This window comes from Rhinoraja longicauda, chromosome 7 (assembly GCF_053455715.1).
Source record: "Rhinoraja longicauda isolate Sanriku21f chromosome 7, sRhiLon1.1, whole genome shotgun sequence".
NCBI classification, from domain to species: Eukaryota; Metazoa; Chordata; class Chondrichthyes; order Rajiformes; family Arhynchobatidae; genus Rhinoraja; species Rhinoraja longicauda.
The window spans coordinates 39,944,704-39,967,761 of NC_135959.1; the positions used below are offsets into that span (position 1 = coordinate 39,944,704).

General features: G+C 46.3%; 1 protein-coding gene and 1 long non-coding RNA gene across 2 annotated transcripts in view; one reads left to right on the forward strand and one right to left on the reverse strand.

Annotated features, from left to right (window-relative positions):
- LOC144595183 (uncharacterized) lies at positions 1-1,532 on the reverse strand. Its single transcript, XR_013547467.1, has 3 exons — positions 1,417-1,532; positions 764-861; positions 1-218 (listed from the first exon to the last, which is right to left on the reverse strand). It is a non-coding gene; the product is annotated as an uncharacterized LOC144595183 (long non-coding RNA).
- ccdc169 (coiled-coil domain containing 169) overlaps positions 1,419-23,058 on the forward strand; it is a 26,941-nt gene continuing 5,301 nt past the window's right edge. The window contains 7 exon segments of the mRNA XM_078402343.1: positions 1,419-1,485; positions 1,488-1,644; positions 7,345-7,427; positions 9,390-9,500; positions 12,213-12,253; positions 21,208-21,306; positions 21,852-21,905. Of these exon segments, the coding sequence (XP_078258469.1) occupies positions 1,419-1,485; positions 1,488-1,644; positions 7,345-7,427; positions 9,390-9,500; positions 12,213-12,253; positions 21,208-21,306; positions 21,852-21,905 (612 nt within the window).

A 23,058-nucleotide genomic window follows, 5' to 3' on the forward strand; every position in this document is an offset into this window, starting at 1 on the left:
CAACATTTTATTTAGTGAACGAGAAATAATGCCATGTGAACAGAAATTCAATGTTAAAAAGCATTGAACATTCACTCACATCAGAAGTGAAAGACACCATATAAATCACAATGTAATTCTACTGCCTGTTTCTGTTCCTGAAGATGTCAAGAAAATTAATGGTTCAGTAACGTGCAACCAGGTTTCACTGCTGCCACCCGTTCCAGTTTTCCTTGAACCTACAAACAAAAGATTGTCGTTGATACTCTTTACAAAATTTATATTGTTCAATTTATTGTTGCATAATTGCATTAAAAATTGGCAGTGGTGTCCTGCTTCACAACTGATGAAGAATGGAGACAAAGTTTTGTAGTAACTCAGCAGTTCAGGCAACATCCCTGGAGAACATGGATAGGTGACGTTTCTGGTTCACTCAGTCTTTTTCGGAGGGCACGGGATTTGAAAACTAAAGTGCATATGCTTAAGATGAGAAGGGAGATTTTCAGGGGCAACCTTATCACCCAGTGAGTAGTCCATATCTGGAATAAGCTGCCAGAGGAACTTTTCAAAGTAGATACAATAATGACTTTTACGACATTTGGACAGATATATGGATAGGAAGGGTTTAGGGGGAATATGATCCAAATGGGACTAGCCCAGTGTGCCAACCTATTTGGCCTGGACAAGGTGGGCTGATGGGCCTGTTTCTGTGCTGTACATCTTTATGACTATTACACACGCTTTGGCGCTCAGACATAATACAAGCAAAACAGCTTTGAATTACCTCATCAAAATTATGACAAAGATTTGAAAGCACAACATTGTGTTCCATCATTTTCTTGTGGTGCCCAGCCAAATGAGAAGATTCTTCAATAAGTTTCTCTGCAATATAAATAATCATCTTATGAAATTGCTTCCATTATGCTTACTTAAAATATTATTTTAACACGAGTCGATCCCCCAAAACATTTCTCAGGGGGAGAAAAGATCAAGAGAGATCGAGGTGACAACATGGACCAATTACAGATTTTCAATTTCCCATGATAAATGTCAAGGCAACTTGGAATTAAAAACACAAAGTGCTGGAGAAACTCTGGCAGCAAGGATCTCGGGAGAGAACATGGATAGGTGATGTTTCGGGTCTGGATCTTTCTTCAGACTGATCAGCATTTTATTAGTTTCTCCACCTGAAACGTCACCTGTCCATGTTCTGCAGGGACGCTGCCTGACCCGCTGAGTTACTCCAGCACTTTGAATCTATCAAGGATTTGTTTAGATGCGGCCACCAAGCAAGGAGGAGAGAGGCCGAATGGCCTGTTTCCATGCACTGTGACTGCTGCCGGTGGTGCGGGCTCCGGGTGGAGGGGATGAGGGGAGGGGAGGGGAGAGGTGTCTACCCTGTGCAGAGATCCCCCGCCCCACGCGTGCACCGATTACCGATGTGCGCCTTCATCCGCCGGTACTCCCTCGCACTGCCCCCCGGCCCGTCCATCAGCGCCGCCGCCCCGGGGAATGGCCGCGCTTGGCGGGAAACTCGACTTCCGGCTCGGGTCACGTGGACGGGCGGTCGCCGGGGCAACGGGGGAACAACATGGAGGCGGCGCGGCCCCGGCCGGGGGGCGACACGGACACGGAGCTGGAGCTGGAGCAGGAACAGGCCATGAGGTCAGGGCAGGGGAAGGGGAAACAGGGAGGGTGTTGGGGGTCTCAGGTCTCAGGTCTCAGGGTGCTGTCTGTCGGCACCACAGAGTTTTGTTTGCACCTCAGGGCGCTCCCAGCATTGACAGGGTGCTCCCTGCACTGACGGAGTGCCGTCTGTCTGATGGGGTGTTGTCTGTCTGATGGGGTGCTGTCTGTCTGATGGGGTGCCGCCTGCACCTCATGGTGCTCCCTGCACTGACGGAGTGCCGTCTGTCTGATGGGGTGCTGTCTGTCTGATGGGGTGCTCCGCACCTCAGGGTGCTCCCTGCACTGATGGGGTGCCGTCTGTCTGATGGGGCGCTGTCTGTCTGATGGGGTGCTGTCTGTCTGATGGGGTGTTGTCTGTCTGAAGGGGTGCCGCCTGCACCTCATGGTGCTCCCTGCACTGACGGAGTGCTCCCTGCCCTGATGGGTGCTGGCTGTCTGATGGGGTGCTGGCTGTCTGATGGGGTGCTGGCTGTCTGATGGGGTGCTGGCTGTCTGAAGGGGTGCTGTCTGCGCTGACAGGGTGCTGTCTGCGCTGACAAGGTGCTCCCTGCACTTACAGGGTGCTCCCTGCCCTGATGGGGTGCTGGCTGTCTGATGGGGTGCTGGCTGTCTGATGGGGTGCTGTCTGCGCTGACAGGGTGCTCCCTGCCCTGATGGGGTGCTGTTTGCGCTGACAGGGTGCTGTCTGCGGTGACAGGGTGCTCCGCACCTCAGGGTGCTCCCTGTACTGATGGAGTGCTGTCTGTCTGATGGGGTGCCACCTGCACCTCAGGGTGCTGCCTGCACTGACGGGGTGCTGTCTGTGCTGACACGGTGCTCCGCACCTTAGGGTGCTCCCTGCACTGATGGGGTGCTTTCTGTACACACCTCAGGGTGCTGTCTGTCCACACCATGGGGTGGTGCATGGCTGCACTGATAGGGTGCTCTCTGTACTGACAGGGTGCTATGTCCTGGTACATGATACCTGCTGTGTTTCTCTCCAGAGTTGGTGAACCAGTTACACACATCCTTTCACACAACTCACCTCTTGGAATTTCAGCATGAACATTGTCCAGCCAACTTCCCTCGCTCCATGACCGACCAAGAGCGCCCTCTGCTGGCAGTAAAATCAACACAATTTATAAATTAAAACACAAATTTATCCAATTTAAGTTTTCAACAAATGGAAAAATGTTAGAAAATCTCAGCAGGGCAGGCAGCATCTGTGAAAGCACAAACCTTTATTAATCTGTGAAGTGTCTTCCTTTGGAGCATAGGAGGCTGAAGGGTGACCTTATTGAGGTGTACATGATCATGAGGGGCATGAATAAAATGGACGTTCACAGTCTTTTTCATAGAACATGAAACAGTACAGCATAGTATAACAGTATAACAGTATAACAGAGCTTTATTTGTCATTCGGTACCGAAGTACCGAACGAAACTACATAGCAGTCATAGAAAAAAAGAACACAAGACACATAACCCCAACACAAACGTCCATCACAGTGACTCCAAACACTCCCTCACTGTGATGGAGGCAACAAAATTTCCACTCTCTTCCCCACGCCCACGGACAGACAGCTCGTCCCCGACCGACCCGCACAGTCCCCGGAAGGGGATGGAAGTCCCCGCGACCGAATCGCACCGGGCGCTGAAACGTCTCGCGGCCGAGCCGGGCAATGAAAGGCCCTGCGACCAAGCCTTGTGCAGCTAAGTCCCGTGGTCGAGCCGCACCGGGCGATGTTAAGTCCCGCGGCCGAGCTGCACCGGGCACTGTTAAGTCCAGTGGCCAAGCCGCACCGGGCGATGTTAGGCCCCGCAGCCGAGCCGCACCCCGTGCCGTGAGGAAGAGAAAAGTTTCCCCCACCCCCCCCACCACCCACACCACCCACACCACCACCCCCCACACATACACAACCAAAAAACAAATACAATAAAACCATCCCAACACCGACACACAACAAAAAAAAAAGGAAAAAAGACGAACAGACTGCTAGCGAGCCGCAGCCGTTAGGCGCAGCCACTTCCGCTTACAGGCCCTTCAGCCCACAATGTCTGGCAACCATCCTCTGCACCCTTTCCCCAGGTAGAGGATTCTAAAACTAGAGGGCATTGGCTTAAGGTGTGAGAGAAAAGATTTAAGAGGGACCTCAGGGGCAACTTTTTCACTCAGAGGATAGTCCGTATCTGGAATGAGCTGCCAGAGGAAGCTATAGAAGCAGATATACAATTATGAAATTTAAAAGTTACTACAGATATATGGCAAGGGTTTAGAGGGTAATGGGGCAAATGCAGGTAGATGGGACTAACCCAGTATGCCAACTTGGTTGTCCTGGACAAGATGGGCTGAAGGGCCTGTTCCTATGCTATACAGCTCTATGACACTGTGTGCCTTTTCCCTGTGCGAACATGATTTATATTTATCAAGAATGGGATGTTGCATACCTTGTCAGCAGGGCTCTGCCTACTTTCTGGTTTAGGTTTAAACTTAACATGTACTGAGGTACAGTGAAAGGCTTTGTTTTGCATGCTGTCCAATTGGATTAGAATATACGATACATAAATACAATCAAATCAAACGCAAGTACAATAGGTAGAGCAAAGGGGAAGATACAGAGTGCAGAATATAGTTCAGTATTGTAGCACATCCTTTCCAGAGACAAAGTCCAATGTCTGGAATGGGGTAGAGGTGAATCAGACAGTATTCTAGTCAAAGAGTCATACAGCACAGAAACAGGCCCTTCAGCCCAGCTTCCCCATGCTCCAAAGATGCCCCATGTACACTAGTCACACCTGATTGTGTATTGTCCACATCTCTCTAAATATTTCCTATCCATGCACCTGTCCAAGTGTATTTAAATGATGTTATAGTGCCTGTCTCAACTACCTTCTCTGGCAGCTCATTCTATATACCCACCACCCTCTGTGTGAAGAGTTGGCCCCTAGATTCCTATTAAATCTTTCTCTTCTCACCTTACACCTGTGTCCTCTGGTTCTTGATTCCCCTACTCTCGGTTAAAGGCACTCTGCATTTACACTATCTGATCCCCTCACAATCTTCTCAATTTCTATAAGATTACTCTTCATCCTCATATGCTCCAAGGAATAAAGTCCCAGCCTGCCCAACCTCTCCCTAGAGTTTGAACCCTCAAGTCATGGCAAAAGTCTGGCAACTTATGGAAGGGCCGTTCAGAAGCCTGAATACAGAGGGGAAGAAGCTGTTCCTGAGCCTGCTAGTGCGCGGTTTCAAACTTCTGAACCTTCTGCCGGACGGGAGCTGGGAGAAAAAGGATGACCAGGGTGGGACAAGTCGTTGATTATGTTCAATAGTCAATAGTGCTTTATTTCCCACATATACAACTGCGAAGTGAAATTCATTTTGCATGTATTACACATGCAGGCAGCGCCATAATTGGCGCCAGTTTTCAAAGTCCGGTCGGCCCGTGCGCTTGGTATACAGGAGCAATTCCCACGAACCGATGTCCCTCTCCTCTCCACGCCCGACCATCTTTGTGTCCCGTGGGCACTCCTGCAGGCACCGGAGACAATACCCCAGTCCACCCTCCTACTGGTCCTTGCTCCTCACGTCCGATGTCCCCAGCTCCCACCCGTTTACACCATTCGGCTGATTTACGGAGGCAGCGTGAAGTGTAGATGCATCAATGATGGGAAGTCTGGTCTGTGTAATGGACATCCACACTGACTGTAATTTCTGGTGGACCAGGCCAGAGCTGTTGCCGAACCAAGCTGTGACACAACGTGACAGTCTGCCTTCTGTAGCATGGGTAGAAGGATGGCTGAATGGCAGAAGGCAATGAGTGGGAACAAAGGGGTATTTTTCTGGTTGGTTGCCAGTGACTAGCGGTATTCTGCAGGGGTTGGTGTTGGGGCTGCTACTCTTCACGTTGTATATTAATGATTTGGATGATGGAATTGATAGCTTTGTGGCCAAATTTGCAAATGATACAAAGATGGAGGGGCAGATAGTGTAGAGAAAGCAGGGACTCAGCAGAAGGACTTGGACAGGTTGGGAGAGTAGGCTAAGAAGTGGCAGATGGAATACAGCTTAACAAAGTGTGAAATCATGCATTTTGGTAGTAGGAATAAAGCGTAGACTAAACGTTGAGAGGATTCCGAAATTGGAGGTGCAAAGGGACTTGGGAGTGCTGGTGCAGGATTCCCAAAAGCTTAATTTGCAAGTTGAATCAATAGTGCGGAATGCAATGTTAGAATTTATTTCGAGAGGACTAGAATATAAAAGCAGGGATGTGATGCTGAGGCTTTATAAGTCACTCGTCAGGAGTATTGGCCGCAGTTCTGGTCCCCATATCTGAAGAGGGATGTGTTGGCATTGGAGAGAGTTCAAAGGAGGTTTACGAGAATGATCCCGGAGATGTTTGGGTTAACATATGATGATCGTTTGACAGCATTGGGCCTGTACTTGCTGGAGTTTAGAAGAATGAGGGGGGACATCGTTGAAACGTACTGAATAGAGTGGATGTAGAGAGGATTTTTCCACTAGTGGGAACTAGTGCGAGAGTCTAGGACCAGAGGGCACAATCTCAGAATAAAAGAATGTACCTTTACAACCGAGATGAGGGGAATTTCTTTAATCAGAGGGTGGTGAATCTGTGGAATTCATTGCCACAGATAGCTGTGGAGGTAATTTTTGGGATTTTCTGGGTATTTCTAAAGCGTAGATTGACAAGTTCTTGATTAGTAAGGGTGTCAGAGGTTATAGGGTGAAGGCAGGAAAATGGAGTTGAGAGGGAAGGATTGACCAGCCATGATGAATGGAGGAGTAGACTCGTTGAACCAAATGGTCTAATTCTGCTCCTACGACTTATAAACATGAACTTTCTGCCCTACACAAAATACGTCCCCGATATAACAATTGCCGATAGGAACCAAAATGAATGTGGGTCAATAGACAATAGACAATAGGTGCAGGAGTAGGCCATTCAGCCCTTCGAGCCAGCACCGCCATTCAATGCGATCATGGCTGATCAATGCGATCATGGCTGATCATGGCTAATATAATTGGTAGACGTAGATGAATAACTATATTGATAATGTATTGTACGGTATTATAAGCCTTTCAAAAATAAATGTAATACAGTAACTAAGAATGCATTGGTGGTAATCTGTCTAGGAATGTTGCATAAATATACAAGAGGTAACTCCTGCCTGCATTTATGGGAACCATGGCAACAAACCTATTTTAAGCATTTAATGCAAATATGGGATGCCCTTTGCAAATGTTTATTATAACCAGACACTGCAAAATGGTCAGTGGGAAATAATACAATGTATAATACCACATTTTCTTTGCATTAAAAACTCACTGGTGTAATTTTTGCTGAAATGGCTGTTTATTTCAGTGGACTATCAGGAACAGCTCCTTCCCCTCTGTTATCTGGATTGTGAACGGGCCTTCCATAAGCTAGAGTACTGTCTGTTCCCCTCTAACCCATTGTGGACATTGGACTTTGTCTGTGGAACTGATGCGCTACAATACTGAGAACTGTATTCTGCACCCTGTATCTTCCTCTTTTCTGTACCAATTATGCTTGAATTTGATTTGATTGTATCTATGTATGGTGTATCAGATCTGACTGGATAGCATGCAAAACAAAGCTTGGTACACGCAACAATAATAAACCTAAACTTAAATTATGTTTTGTTTTTAATATAGAGACATGCTTGAACAATCTGCCTCTGAACTAAGAAATCTAGTATCTCAGCTAGAGAAACGAATCAACACTATTGAAGATGAAGGTACATAAAGATTTGCATCCCTAAATGGATTTTAAAGAACAATCATAATTTCAGAAACCTTTGGCAGGATTCATCATCAAACAACATAGAACAGTGCAGCACAGGAACTGGCCCTTCGGCCCACAATGTCCATGCTGAACATGATGCCAAGTTAAACTAAACACCTCTGCCTGAACGTGATCCATATCCCTCCATTCCCTGCATATCCATGTGCCTATCTGAAAGCCTCTTAAATGTCACTATCATACCTGCCTCCACCATCACCCATGGCAGCACGTTCCAGGCACCCACCATCCTGTGTAAACAAAAACCTGCCCCGCATATCTCCTTTGAACTTTGCCCCTCTCGCCTTAAACCTATGCCCTCGGGTGTTTGACAATTCCACCCTATCAGTCTATCCTATCTATGCCTCTCAGAATTTTATATGCACCATAATATCTGATCAGGATCTATATTTTCATAGATTGATAGCAGCAAGGTGTGAGTGTGGCCAGGGTGGTGTGGGACTCTGATGGTACTGGCTGCCTTTTACTCAAAACTTACACTGAAGTTTGAACTCAGTAATTATTTTTTTAATCCATTGGACATCAGGGATGTTTTTTCCTTTTGTTATTGAGACGTGCACGCTTTCGGCAAGGAGAGCATTTTTTAGAATTATGTCAAAGAGTCATTCAGTACAGAAATGACCCTTCGGCCCAACTCGTCCATGCTTACCAAGATGATTTAGAATGCACTGCGTGGGGTGGTGGTGAAGGTAGATATGATAGTGGCATTTAAAAGACTTTCGGATGGGCATAAGAATATGCAGCGAGTGGAGAGATAAGGAAGATACAAGCAATCTCCCAGATGTTCTAGTGGCAAGAGATCCTAGGGTGACGGAGGAACTGAAGGAAATCCACATTGGGCAGGAAATGGTGTTGGGTGGACTGATGGGACTGAAGGCTGATAAATCCCCAGGGCCTGATGGTCTGCATCCCAGGGTACTTAAGGAGGTGGCGCTAGAAATTGTGGACGCATTGGTGATCATTTTCCAATGTTCTATAGATTCAGAAAACAGTTCCTGTGGATTGGAAGGTAGCTAATGTTGCCCCACTTTTTAAGAAAGGAGGGAGAGAGAAAACGGGAAATTATAGACCAGTTAGTCTGACATTGGTGGTGGGGAAGATGCTGGAGTCAATTATAAAAGACAAAATTGCGGAGCATTTGGATAGTAGTAACAGGATCATTCCGAGTCAGCATGGATTTACGAAGGGGAAATCATGCTTGACTAATCTTCTGGAATTCTTTGAGGATGTAACTAGGAAAATTGACAGGAGAGCCAGTGGATGTGTTGTACCTCGACTTTCAGAAAGCCTTCGACAAGGTTCCACATAGGAGATTAGTGGGCAAAATTAGAGCACATGGTATTGGAGGTAGGGTACTGACATGGATAGAAAATTGGTTGACAGACAGAAAGCAAAGAGTGGGGATAAATGGGTCCCTTTCAGAATGACAGGCAGTGACTAGTGGGGTACCGCAAGGCTCAGTGCTGGGACCGCAGCTATTTACAATATACATTAATGACTTGGATGAAGGGATTAAAAGTAGGATGGACTCTGGGCGGCGTGAGGAAGGCGCTGAGCCGGCTGGGGACAGGAGGGGGACAGGGGAGCCGAGGGTAGGCCCAGCGCCAGGCCCAGGCTTTAAACATTAAAATGTGAATAACTTTAAAAATATAACACCAATTTGAATGAAACATCATCCATAGCACCACAGGACGATGGTGAGTAAGGTGGGCCAAACATTGTCGCGCTACCGTGTACCGTTGTGGCTGTAGTTCAGGAACAAACAAACAGACAAGAGTTTTAGTGTATAGATTTGCACGCTTGTAAAGTTCTCCAATACAAAGCCCCACTAATACACTGCAAGCACATTCACCGTGCAGTAAAGCAAAAGTATTTTTAAATTTTCATCCATCTTTAGGGAATGAATGGAAAACCAGATTTGAAACTCAACAGGAGCTGAATCTGCAACTGGAGAGGCAGATCAGAATGTTGGAAGAGAAGGTCGAGTGTACTCGTGGCAATCCTGCTGGTAAGTATTTACACAGACAACAGTTTTCATTCCTTGTTTTAGACTTTAGACCTTTGAGATACAGCATGGAAAAAGATCTAGTCCGTGCCGACCAGCGATCACCCCGTACACCAGTTCTATCCTACACACCGGGGACAATTTTAAAGAAGCCAATTAACTTACATCCCGCATGTCCTTGGAGGAACTGGTGCACCGTGGTCACAGGGAGAACGTACAAACTCCGTACAGACAGCACCCATAGTCAGGATCGAGCCTGGGTCTCTGGCACTGTGAGGAAACAACTCTACTGCTGCATCACTGTATTGCAGAGTGCACTTTAATTTCTGCTAATTAAAAGCCACATGGACAGGTACATGGACAGGAATATTTTGGAGAGATATGGGCTAAACGTGGGCAGGTGGGACTAGTGGAGATGGGACATCCTGGTCAACGTGGGCAAGTAGGGGTGAAGGGCCTGTTTCCATGCTGTATGACTCGATTTATTCACAAAATGCTGGAGTAACTCAGCAGGTCAGGCAGCATCTCGGGAGAGAAGGAATGGGTGACGTTTCGGGTCGAGACCCTTCTTCAGACTGATGTCGGGGGTGGGACAAAGGAAGGATATAGGTGGAGACAGGAAGATAGAGGGAGATCTGGGAAGGAGGAGGGGAAGGGAGGGACAGAGGAGCTATCTGAAGTTGGAGAAGTCAACGTTCATACCACCGGGCCGCAAACTGCCCAGGCGAAATATGAGGTGCTGCTCCTCCAATTTCCGGCGGGCCTCACTATGGCACTGGAGGAGGCCCATGACAGAGAGGTCAGACTGGGAATGGGAGGGTGAGTTGAAGTGCTGGGCCACCGGGAGATCAGTGGCGTTAATGCGGACCGAGCGCAGGTGTTCAGCGAAGCGATCGCCGAGCCTGCGCTTGGTTTCGCCGATATAGATGAGTTGACATCTAGAGCAGCGGATGCAATAGATGAGGTTGGAGGAGGTGCAGGTGAACCTCTGTCTCACCTGGAAAGAATGTTTGGGTCCTTTGATGGAGTTGAGGGGGGAGGTAAAGGGACAGGTGTTGCATCTCGTGCGGTTGCAAGGGAAAGTGCCCGGGGTTAGGGTGGTTTGGGTAGGAAGGGACGAGTGGACCAGGGAGTTGCGGAGGGAACGGTCTCTGCGGAATGCAGAGAGGGGAGGGGATGGGAAGATATGGCCAGTGGTGGGGTCCTGTTGTAGGTGACGGAAATGTTGGTGGATGATATGTTGGATCCGCTGGCTGGTGGGGTGGAAGGTGAGAACGAGGGGGATCCTGTCCTTGTTGCGAGTGGGGGGATGGGGAGCAAGAGCGGAGCTGCGGGATGTAGAAGAGACCCTAGTGAGAGCCTCATCTATAATGGAGGAGGGGAAGCCCCGTTTTCTGAAAAACGAGGACATCTCGGAAGCCCTAGTCTGAAACACCTCATCCCGGGCACAGATGCGGCGTAGACGGAGGAATTGGGAGTAGGGGATAGACTTTTTGCAGGGGACCGGGTGGGAAGAAGTGTAGTCCAGATAGCTGTGCGAGTCGGTGGGCTTGTAATAAATGTCCGTCACTAATTTTTCTCCTGTGATGGAGATGGTGAGGTCCAGAAACGGGAGGGAGATGTCAGAGATAGTCCAGGTATATTTAAGGGCAGGATGGAAATTCCCAGATCTCCCTCTATCTTCCTGTCTCCACCTATATCCTTCCTTTGTCCCACCCCCGACATCAGTCTGAAGAAGGGTCTCGACCCGAAACGTCACCCATTCCTTCTCTCCCGAGATGCTGCCTGACCTGCTGAGTTACTCCAGCATTTTGTGAATAAATCGATTTGTACCAGCATCTGCAGTTATTTTCTTATATCCATGCTGTATGACTATGACTTAATGAGACTAGTTAGGATGGACCATCAAACCCACTGAAATTGTTTTTGAATGCACAGAGTCTTTTACCCAGAGTGGAGGTATCAAAAAGCATAGGACATTGAGGAAAGATTTAATAGGAATCTGAGGGCCAACTTTTCACAAAGGGCGGTGGGTGTATGGAATTAGCTACCAGAGAAGGTAGTTGAGGCAGGTACTAAGAACCTGTGGACATTTTTTTTCGCACAGAGGATGGTGGGTATATGGAACGAGCTGCCAGAGGAAGTAGTTGAGGCAGGTGCAATAACAACATTTAAAGGACATTTTGGTTGGTATGGACGTTGGGCCGGTGTCTATTTTCATGTTGTATGACTACATCAAAACTTCAGGTTAATTGTTTACCTCAGGCAGAGTACAGGGCAGCAGGAAAGTCAAATCCAAAACATCACAAAATTGGGGCGGCACAATGATGTAGCAGACAGAGCTGCTGTCTCACGGCACTGGAGGCCCGGGTTTGATCCTGACCTCGGGTGCTGTCTTCGTGGAGTTTGCACAAAATATACATAAACCCTCTGTGGGCGTTCTCCAGGTTCTCCGGTTTCCTCCCACGTCCCAAAAACGTGCGGATTTGTAGGTTAATTGGCCTCTGTAAATTGTACTTAGTGTGCAGGGAGTGGATATGGAAATGGGATAACTTGGAACTAGTGTGAACGGGTGATCTTGATGGGCAGCAGGGCCTGTTTCCACACAGTATCTTTAAACTAAACTAGTCATTGCTGGCATTTTTTTTACTGATACTGAATGACTTTACTTGGATTAATTATTTTGAAGTAAATTATGTCACATTATTGTTTTAGACAGACTGTCTTCCATACGTTTATTTCAGGAAATGCCAATGGTAAGTACAATAATTTGAAATTTGTTGCAGCTGTACATATTAGTGATTATGTCTCTTGATATAGCTCTAAATAATCCTATGAACAATACTATTTTCTCAAAATGAAGCTTTTTTTTCTATGGAGTAAGGTACTAAATTAGAAATATAATCCTTTATGACAACAAGTGAAACTTTGATTTCTCATTGGGTACTGCTAAATAAATGTAAAGACCTTCATTAAAACACAAAGTGCTGGAGAAACACACAGTCTGAAGAAGGGTCTCGACCCGAAACGTCACCCATTCCTTCTCTCCTGAGATGCTGCCTGACCTGCTGAGTTACTCCAGCATTTTGTGAATAAATACCTTCGATTTGTACCAGCATCTGAAGTTATTTTCTTACACAAGTGCTGGAGGAACTCAGCGAGTCAAGCAGCATCTGTGGAGGGAATGAATAAGTGACGTTTGAAGCAGGGTTCTGACCCGAAATGCTGTCTGTCCATTTCTTTCTGCAGATAGGTTTAGGTTTATTATTGTCACATATACAGAGGTACAATGAAAAGCTATGTTTTGCATGCTATCCAATTAGGTCAGATATGCCGAAGATAGACACAAAATGCTGGAGTAACTCAGCGGGACAGGCAGCATCTCGGGAGAGAAGGAATGGGTGACGTTTCAGGTTGAGATACTATACATAGATACAATTAATTCAAATCCAGGTACAATAGATACCCTAGCTTATGGAAGGACTGTTCAGAAGTCTGATAACAGAGGGGAAGAAGCTGTTCCTGAGTCTGGTGGTGCATGTTCTCAAACTTCTGTACCTTGTGTCGGACAGGATCAAGGAAAGTTTAAAGGAGACTAGACCAAGTGGACCCGTTGGGCCCAAACCACTCCTGCATTGGTGCAGCACCCACTCCTCCCCCACTCCCCCCTCCCCTCCACACCTCCCTCCCTCCACCTCCCCCTCTCCCTCCCCCCTTGCCTCCCTTCCCCTCCCTACCCTCCCTCCCTAATCCCCTCCCCCCTCTAACCCCGTCCCCCTTTCCTTCCTAGGGTTACCTCTCCTGTATTGGTGCAGTACCCTCTCCACCCCCACTCCCCTCTGCCCTCCCCTCCCCCCATTCCCTTCCCCCCTCCCTCCCTCCCCCTCCCCCTCCCCCCTAGGGTTGCCTCTCCTGTATTGGTGCAGCACCCTCTACTCCCTCCTCCCCCCTCCCCTCTCCCCCCACCCCTCCCCCCCACCCTCTCCCTCCCTCTCCCCCTCTCTCCCCCCTCCACCCCCTCCCTCCTCTCCACTCCCCCTCCCCTCCTCAACCCCTCCTCCTTCACTCCCCCTTTGGCTGTAGTTCAGGAACAAACAAACAAACAAATGAGAGTTTTAGTACATAGATGTGCGGAGCAAGTTATTCTGCACTGAGGGTGGTGAGTGCCTAGAATATGCTGCCAGAAGTGGTGGTGGAGGCAGAAACGATAGCGACGTTTAAGATTCTTTTAGATAGGTGCATGGATATAGAGGAGATTAGTTTAATTCGGCATTATGTTGGGGGTACAGACATTGTGGGCTGAAGGGCCTGTTCTTCTGCTGTACTATTTAGTGTTCCATGTTCTATGTTCTCTGAAACTTCTGCAGTGAGGGAAGGGTTAACATTTATAAAATCATTGCCATGGTGTTATTTTCGAATCTACTGGGTATATTTTTGTCACTTTAGTGTCAGTACAGTTGGAGATCCAGAATTATAATTTTATGAGTAAGTAATTATTCACAATTTCCACATCAATCTTTCCCGCAGCCTTGTGCGTGGGTGTAAGTGCATCCTCTGGCAGTCAGAGTGCTAACCAAGCGTAGTTACTCTGAACTCCAGAGATGCAAGGATGGTGTAAGTAGATTAATTCTTGCCAACAGAAACATGTGCCAACACAAGTAGAAAGAGTGATAAAGAAGGCATATGATACGTTTGCCTTCATCAGTTGGGGCATTATTAGAGACAGAAAGTCACGAAGCAACTTTATAGGACAATGGTTAGGCCGCATTTGGAGTTATAGTGTGCAGTTCTGGGCGCCCCATTACAGGAAGGATGTGGAGGCTTTGAAAAAGGTGGAGAGGAGGATTGCCAGAGTGCTACCTGGATTAGGGGATATTAGCTGCAGGGAGAGTTCAGACAAACCTGGATTGTTTTCTCTGGAACGCCAGAGGTTGTGGGGAGACCTGATAGAAGTATAAAATTATGAGAGGCATAGATAGGGTAGACAGTCAGAACCTTTTTCCCAGGATGGAAAATAATGAAACACTAGAGCACATGGCTTCGAGGTGACAGGGGCAAAGTTTAAAGGAGATATGCAGGGCAAATCTTTTGCACAAAGGGTGGTGAGTGTCTGGAATACGCTTCCAGGAGGTAGTGGAGGAGGCAGGTACGATAGTGGTGTTTAAGAGACTTTTGGATAGGCACATGGATATGCAGGAAATGGAGGGATCTGGATCATGTGCAGGTAGTTGAGAGATAGTCTTGGCATCATGTTCGGCACAGACATTGTGGGCCGAAGGGCCTGTTTTTGTGCTTTATTGTTCTGTGTTCAATTTACTGCGAAACAAACTGCTTCCTTCACACCTCCAGACACAGGAGCCGCTTTTTCCCCTCGGTTATCAGACTTCTGAACAGACATTCCACAAGCTAGAGTACTGTCCGGTTCACCTCTACCCCATTGTTAACATTGGATTTTGCCTCTGGAACTGATGCGGTACAAAGCTGAAAACTATATTCTGCACTCATTATATTCCCCTTTGCTCTACCTATTGTACTTGAGTGTGACGATTGTATATATAGAGTTATAGAATCATACAGCAAGGAAACAGGCCTTTTGGACCACCTTGCCCATGCCGACAACGATGCCCCATCTACATTATAGAAAAGTATTAAATCATGAGAGAAATAGTCTTTTTCGAGTAGGGGAATCAAGAACAGGTGAGAGAGAAAACATTAAGGAGGAACCTGAGGGGCAACTTTTACACTGAGAGGGTGAGTATATGGAATGAACTGCCAAAGGAGGTAGTTGAGGCAGGTACAATAACAGCATTTAGAGTCATAGAGTGATACAGTGCGGAAACAGGCCCTTCGGCCCAACTTGCTCACACTGGCCAACAGCTACACTAGTTCCACCTGTCTGATTTGGTCCATATCTCTCCAAACCTGTACTGTCCATGTACCTGTCTAACTGTTTCTTAAACGTTGGTATAGTCCCAACCTCAACTACCTCCTCTGGCAGCTTGTTCCATACACCCACCACCCTTTGTGTGAAAAGGTTTCCCCTCAGATTCCTATTAAATCTTTTCCCCTTCACCTTAAACCTATGTTCTCTTTAAAGACATTTGGACAGGTACATGGATAGGAAAGGTTTAGAGGGATATTGATGAAATGCAGGCAAATGCAGATGGGGCATCTTGGTTGGCATGGGTGAGTTGTACAGAAGGACCTGTTTCCGTGCTGTATGGCTATAAACCAAGCTGTGTGAAAAAGGAACATTTCAATCATGATACTATCTTCACCCAACTTCAACAAATATCCCCGCAGCACAGTGGGTAGAGCTGCTGCCTCACAGTGCCAGAGACCTGGGTTCGATCCTGACCTTGCGTGCTGTCTATGTGGTGCTTGCGTGTTCTCCCTGTGACCGCAAGGGTTTCCTCTGGGTGCTCTAGTTTCCTCCCAGGTCTCGAAGACGTGTGGGTTTGTAGGTTAATTGGCGTCTGTAAATTGCCCTTAATGTGCAGGGAGTGGTTGTGAATGTAAGATAACATAGACCCCGTGGGAACACGTGATCGATGGTCGGTGTGGTCTCTTGTCTCCTTATCTGCCAGTTTTTTCATCTCTGGCATTATTGCAGATGCCAGGGATGAAAAGCTGTGAGATTAGGAGATAAATGGCTTTAATTGTGAGACCAGAGGAAGGGATGTAGGTGGAAGGGGACAAGGAAGGGTAAATTAGGGGGGGGGGGGGAAATGGTGGGAGAAATCGGAGCACATCCAGGTGCGGCACATGAAGGAGTGAGGGGGGAGATAAAAGAGGAGGGAGGGGGTCTTGCTTAGTTACCTAAAATTGGAGAACTCAATGTTCATACTGTCGGGTTGCAAGATACCCAAGCAGAATATGAGGTGCTGTTCCTCCAGTTTGCATGTGGCCTCACTCTGACAATGGAGGAGGCCCAGGACAGAAAGGGACTGGGAAGGGAAATTCAAATGGTTAGCAACCACTTTATATTATACTTTTTTTTAAAGATCGAGCAATGCAGGTTGATTTTCAGGCCACAGATTTCAACAAAGCTCAATTGATCTGTGCTTTACCTCATACGAAACTCACAGAACCATTTCTAAGGCTCCTTTGATGAATCAGCAATTTAGTAAGTGTCTCAGCAATATAATGGAATTCACCGTTAGAATACCACAGTACACAATGACAAATGTGTATTACAGTCTGCTCTGGCACCATCATTTAGCTATTAGATAGAGACTGATTCACTGTTTGCACTCATTGTGAGAGTATTGCATTTATAGATTGGTATCCACGTGCTTTGATTAGATATATGGGGACTAGATTACACACGAGTTCAGACACTTTAACTGTGGTGTTAATACTACAATGGGTGTGGTCATCTTGGCCATAAAACACGTCAAGTAACAAACATGCCTCTCGTTTTGTCCTTTCAAGTCAAGTCAAGTCAAGTCAAGTTTATTTGTCACATACACATACACGATGTGCAGTGAAATGAAAGTGGCAATGCCTGCGGATTGTGCACAAAAAAAGAATTACAGTTACAGCATATAAATAAAGTTAATAAAGTTAATATAGAGAAGACAAAATTTAGTCCCTGGAGTTATAAAAGTTAACAGTCCTGATGGCCTGTGGGAAGAAACTCCGTCTCATCCTCTCCGTTTTCACAGCATGACAGCGGAGGCGTTTGCCTGACCGTAGCATCTGGAACAGTCCGTTGCTGGGTTGACAGGGGTCCCTCATAATCTTGCCTGCTCTGGATCTGCACCTCCTGATGTATAGGTCCTGCAGGGGGACGAGTGTAGTTCCCATGGTGCGTTCTGCCGAACGCACTACTCTCTGCAGGGCCATCCTGTCCTGGGCAGAGCTGTTCCCAAACCAGACTGTGATGTTGCCGGACAGGATGCTCTCTACAGCCCCAGAGTAGAAGCAATGAAGGATCCTCAGAGACACTCTGAATTTCCTCAGCTGTCTAAGGTGGTAAAGGCGCTGCTTTGCCTTACCCACCAGTGCTGCAATGTGCGTTGTCCATGTCAGATCCTCTGTGATGTGGACTCCCAAGTATTTAAAACTGCTCACCGTATCCACAGTAGACCCATTTATCCCCAATGGCGTGTACGTCCTTGGATGTTGAGCCCTTCTAAAGTCCACAATCAGCTCTTTAGTTTTAGTGACATTCAAGAGGAGGCTATTGTCCTGACACCAGACATCTCTGGCCTTTGTTAAAATCATCTGCCAATCACCCCCCTCACTCCCCCCCCCCCCCCCCAACTCACCTGTATCCATTTATCACTCGCCTGGTTTTATCCTGCCAACACCTCGCTTCCAGTTTTCTCCCCTCCCTCCCCACCCTCCACATCACAACAGTCGGAAGATCAGTTTCCACTCACATGCCAAAGACGTGCAGGTTTATAGGTTAATTGAATTCTGTAAAATTGCCCCTAGTGTGCAGGGGGTGGTGAGAAAGTGGGATAACGTAGAACTGGTGTGCATGGTGATCGATGGTCGGAGTGGACTTGGTGGGCCGAAGGCCTGTTTCCATGATGTATCTCTAAACTAAGCTAATAATAAGCCTGCCATTGTGAATTATTCTGTTTATGATTGTTTAATTCAGCATAAGCTGTGATGATGATCACACTAAAAGCAGGGTTGTTAGAGATGAAGAAAAAGTCCATAAATATAATTAGGCAGCAACATTACTACAGACAGAATAATGCCTGTTTTTAAGTCATTAATCCTTGCAAACCCTACCCTCCTCAGGCTGGATAGAATGACGAGTACTGGTTAATTTTAAATTAATTCTTCTTGCAAAGTAACGCCATGTAACAACTCCTGCTGAAGGTTTAATACTTATTTTGGTATCAGCGCACATAAAAAAATTGAAATCTTTATTACCAAACAAAAAGGTTAAAGCACAAGTATTAGCAACCTCTTGCAGGTGCTTACAGTTTAATTTTAAAATCTAAATGAAGATGTTCTGTCGCTGTTGCATTTGGTTCAGGCAATGATGATAAAAAGGCCAGATTGCCCCACCATCTATCCATCATGTCAGTTTTTTCGTTTCGTTTGATTTAACACCCTTAATCAAAAGGCAGTATATTGATTTTTGCTTGCTGTGTGACGACAATAGACACTGCGTTTACCACGTGTCTGACCCCTTCCTCAGCCTATTGATGCCCTTTGTAGTTATTGCAACATTGTCGGTACATTGGACAGATGCAGAGAATAGCTGGTGAAATGGGCAGGATTTCTATCAATAAGTTCATCAAGCACGGGAAATGACCTTTGTCCCCCAAGTACCTCATCGTTTCTTGAATGTAATAATGGTTTTTCCAATGCAAAAAGTGCATTCCTTAAGCCAAATTTCATCTGTGTTAACTAAAACAAATCAGAATAGTGGATGAAAGTGTCTGGAACAGAAACCAGCCCCACAGTGATTAGAATGTACTGCTTTAACCTTTAAAAAAATACTATTCTATTGTTTCCCTTTTATATCGACATATCACAGGAAAATTTATGGCCCTGCTGCTTTTCAAGGGATTTTGTAGTCGGGCAAAAGATTATAATTGCTTCCTTGAACTCGTGTTCATCCATCATAGGTTGTCATTTGCATATTTTTCATAATGTATCTTGCAGCAAGGCCAGTGATCACAACCTTTGATGTGACCGTGACAGGTGCATTAGATGTTGCATGACTGACTTCCTTTCTTTTTAATCATTGCCCACCCCGTTATCACCTCTTTGCAAGTTCCCCTCCCCCCCCCCTCCCCTCCCCTCTTCAACGTTGCACCGTGGTCTCTCTGGTAACCAGCCATGCGTTTGATGTTAGACACAAAATGCTGGAGTAACTCAGCGGGTCAGGCAGCATCTCTGCAGAAAAAGATACGTGACGTTTCGGGTCAAGACCCTTCTTCAGACCTGGAACGTCACCTATTCCTTTTCCCCAGAGGCCAATGAACCAACAAATCTTCACATCTTTGGGAAGTGGGAGGAAACCAGAACACCCAGAGAAAACCCACGCAGTCACAAGGAGAACGTGCAAACTCCACACAGACAGCACCGGTAGTCAGGATCGGACCCGGGTCTCTGGCACCGTAGAGCAGCAACTCTAATGATGCACCACTGTGCCACCCCTTGTGGATAGGCACATGGATGTGTATGCAATGTAGAAATAAAGTACTACAGATGCTGGTTAATACACCAAAGGACACAAAATACTGGAGTAACTCAGCGGGTTAGGCAGCATCTCTGGAGAACATGGATTGGTGATGTTTTGGGTTGAGACCCATCATCTGCAGGGAACGGTGGGATATAGATCACGTGCAGGCAAAAAAGGTTAGTTTAACTTGGTATCATGTTTGGTATTGACATTTTAAGTTTAGGTTTAGATTTATTATTGTTATGTGTGCCGAGGTGCAGTGAAAAGCTTTGTTTTGCATGCTATCCAATCAGATCAGATATACCATACATGGATGCAGTTCAAACTCAAATACAATAGGTAGAGCAAAGGAGAAGATACAGAGTGCAGGATATAGTTCTCAGCATTGTAGCGCATCAGTTCCATAAATATTATGATTATATGCAGGCAGATAAGAGTTGGTCTTTGCATCGTGATCAGCACAGATTTGTGGGCTGAAGAGGCTGTTCTTGTGCTGTACTGTTCTCTGTTTTTCCCTTGAGATTCCCATACCCTTATTTCACTCATTGTTTTGTAGACATTAGAAAAGACCCCAGTCTCAAAAAGGCTCTCAACCCAAATCGTCACATATCCATGTTCTCCAGAGATGCTGCCTGACCCACTGAGTTACTCCAGCACTTTGTGTCCTTTAAAAAAAATTCTTAACACATGAGTATTATATTGGATTATTCTATTGGATTATGTGCAGGCAGATGAGTTGGTCTTGGCACCATGTTGGACATAGACATTATGGGCCAAAGGGCCTATTCTGCTGTACTGTTCTATGTTGCTCTACGTTCTATATGATTAATTTTACTCAGTCCATCACTGCATGCATTTGTGACTTTATCACATGCTAAATTCCAGAGTCCCACCTGCCTGCATTTGGCCCATGTGCATCTAAACGTTTCCTATCCATATATTTGTTCAAATGTCTTTTAAATGTTGTATAATTGTTTTAGAACCTGTCTCAACTAACTCTTCTGGCAACTTGTTCCACATATTTATATTATCGCAGTTTCCCATCCACTCCCTTCACATTAGGAGCAATTTACAGAGGCTAATTAACCGACAAATCCGCACGTCTTTGGAATGTGGGAGGAAACCAGAGCGCCTGGAGAAAACCCACACGGTCACAGGGAAAACGTGCAAACTCCACACTGACAGAACCCAAGATCACGATTGAACCTGGGTCTCTGCCTCTATGAGGCCGTGGCCCTACCAGCTGCACCACTGTTAAGCAATCTGGAGCAAAGTGCTCGAGCAACTCAGCGGGTCAGACAGCATCTGGGAAGGGAATGGACAGGTGATGTTTCAGGTTGGAATCCTTGTAAAAAAGACAATGAAAGTTAAATGAGCTCAGGACATGAAATGATTTATAAATACAGAATGTATTTTTAAATACAGACTATTTGCAATTTCTGATATATTGTCCCGACAATTTCCAAATGTAATACCAAAAAAATTCAGCCTAAAACTGTGATATATGTTTTTTTTGAGGCAGATAACACTATCTCCAAAATTTCACTTTTACAGGGTGCCCTCATGCAGCTGATAAAGCAACTGGAAAAAGAAAAGAAAAGCCTTCAAAACCAGCTTAAAAATTATGAGTGGCGTATAGAACAAGAAGGGAAGGTTTGTCTCGAGAGTTTTCTTTAGCTCGATGAAAACCTGATAGTAGATTCACTGAACATCCCCGCTATTGCTTACCAGTTTATCTCACCATCCCACCCCTCATCCCTCCCCCATCTATTCCCTTTCATTGATACTCCTCCCTCCAGCTTTACATATCACTCTTTACTTTAGACTTTAGAGATAGAGCACAGAAATAGGCCTTTTGGCCCACCGAGTCCGCACCGACCAGCGATCACTGCATACACTAGCACTATCTTACACACTAGGGACAATTTACAATTTTACTGAAGCCAATTAACCAACAAACCTGTACATCTTTGGAGTGTGGGAGGAATTTGGAGCACCCGGAGAAAACCCACGCGATCACAGGGAAAATTTACTAACTCAGTACAGACAGCACCCGTAGTCAGTATCGAACCCGGATTTTTTACTCCCATAGCTGGATAGCAATTTTTGTTGGATAGCACTAAGCTTAAAATCATTTCTCCTTATATAATTTAATCAATTAACTAACCATACTTTGTTCAATAAATTTTCTTCTTCAGGCTTACCATAAAGCCAATGATGAGCGTCGCATATACCTTACAGAAATTGCCCAGGTAAGTTAGAACATAGAAACAGGTCCATCAGCCCATAAGGTCTATGCCGGTCTATGCCGTACTTAAGCTAGACTCCTCTGCCTGCACGTGATCCATATCCCTCCATTCCCTGTATATCCATGTGCCTACCTTACTAACATAATGCATATCCATTTGATGACACTAGCATAGTTTTTGTGAATACCTTCCTATCTAAAAGCCTCTTAAATGCTACAATTGTATTAACCTCCATCACCACCCCTGGCAGCACCATCCAGGCACCCACTACCCTCTGTGTAATAAACGTGCCCCATGCATTTATATACTAAAACTCTCATTTGTTTGTTAGTTTGTTCCTGAACTACAGCCAAAACGGTACACAATAGCGCATCAATTTTAGGTCCACCTTACTCACCGTCATGCCTTTGGTGCTAATGGAAGACGTTTCATTGAAATCGGCGTTATATTTTTAAAGTTATTCACATTTTAAAGTTTAAATCTATTTCCTAGTGAGGGAGGGGGGTGGGAGGGAGGGGGGGGGAGGTGGGGAGGTAGGGGTGGGAGGCAGGATAAGGGGGGGTTGAGGGGGATGGAGTGGGGGGGAAGGGGAGGGGGGGAGGAGGGGGGAGGGGAGGGGGATGGAGGGGGAGGAGGAGGGGGGATGGAGGGGGAGGGGAGGGGGGAGGAGGGAGGGGGGGAGGGAGAGGGGAAGGGGAGAGGAGGGGGAGGAGAGGGGGAGGGAGGGGGGGAGGGGGAGGAGAAGGTGCTGCACCAATGCAGGAGAGGTTTGGGCCCAAATGGTCCACTTTGTCTAGTTCTATAATAAAATGCAAGAGAAAATAGTCCCGATGCTGTGTGTGAAATCAAAACAGACCAGGCTGGGAACACTCGGGAGTTAGAATCACAGCATTTACCATCCAGCCTGATGCCTTTGTCATTGAGGGGGTTGTACAGCACAGAAACAGGCCCTTCGGCCCATCTCGACCATGCCGACCAAGGCGCCCCATCTACTCTAGTCTCCTTTAAATTTTGCCCCTCTCACCTTAAAGCTATGCCATCCTGGGAAAAAGGTTCTGACTGTCTATCCTATCTGTGCCTCTCATAATTGTATATACTTCCAGAGGTCTCCCCTCAATCTCTGATGTTCCCGAGAACACAATCCCAGTTTGTCCAA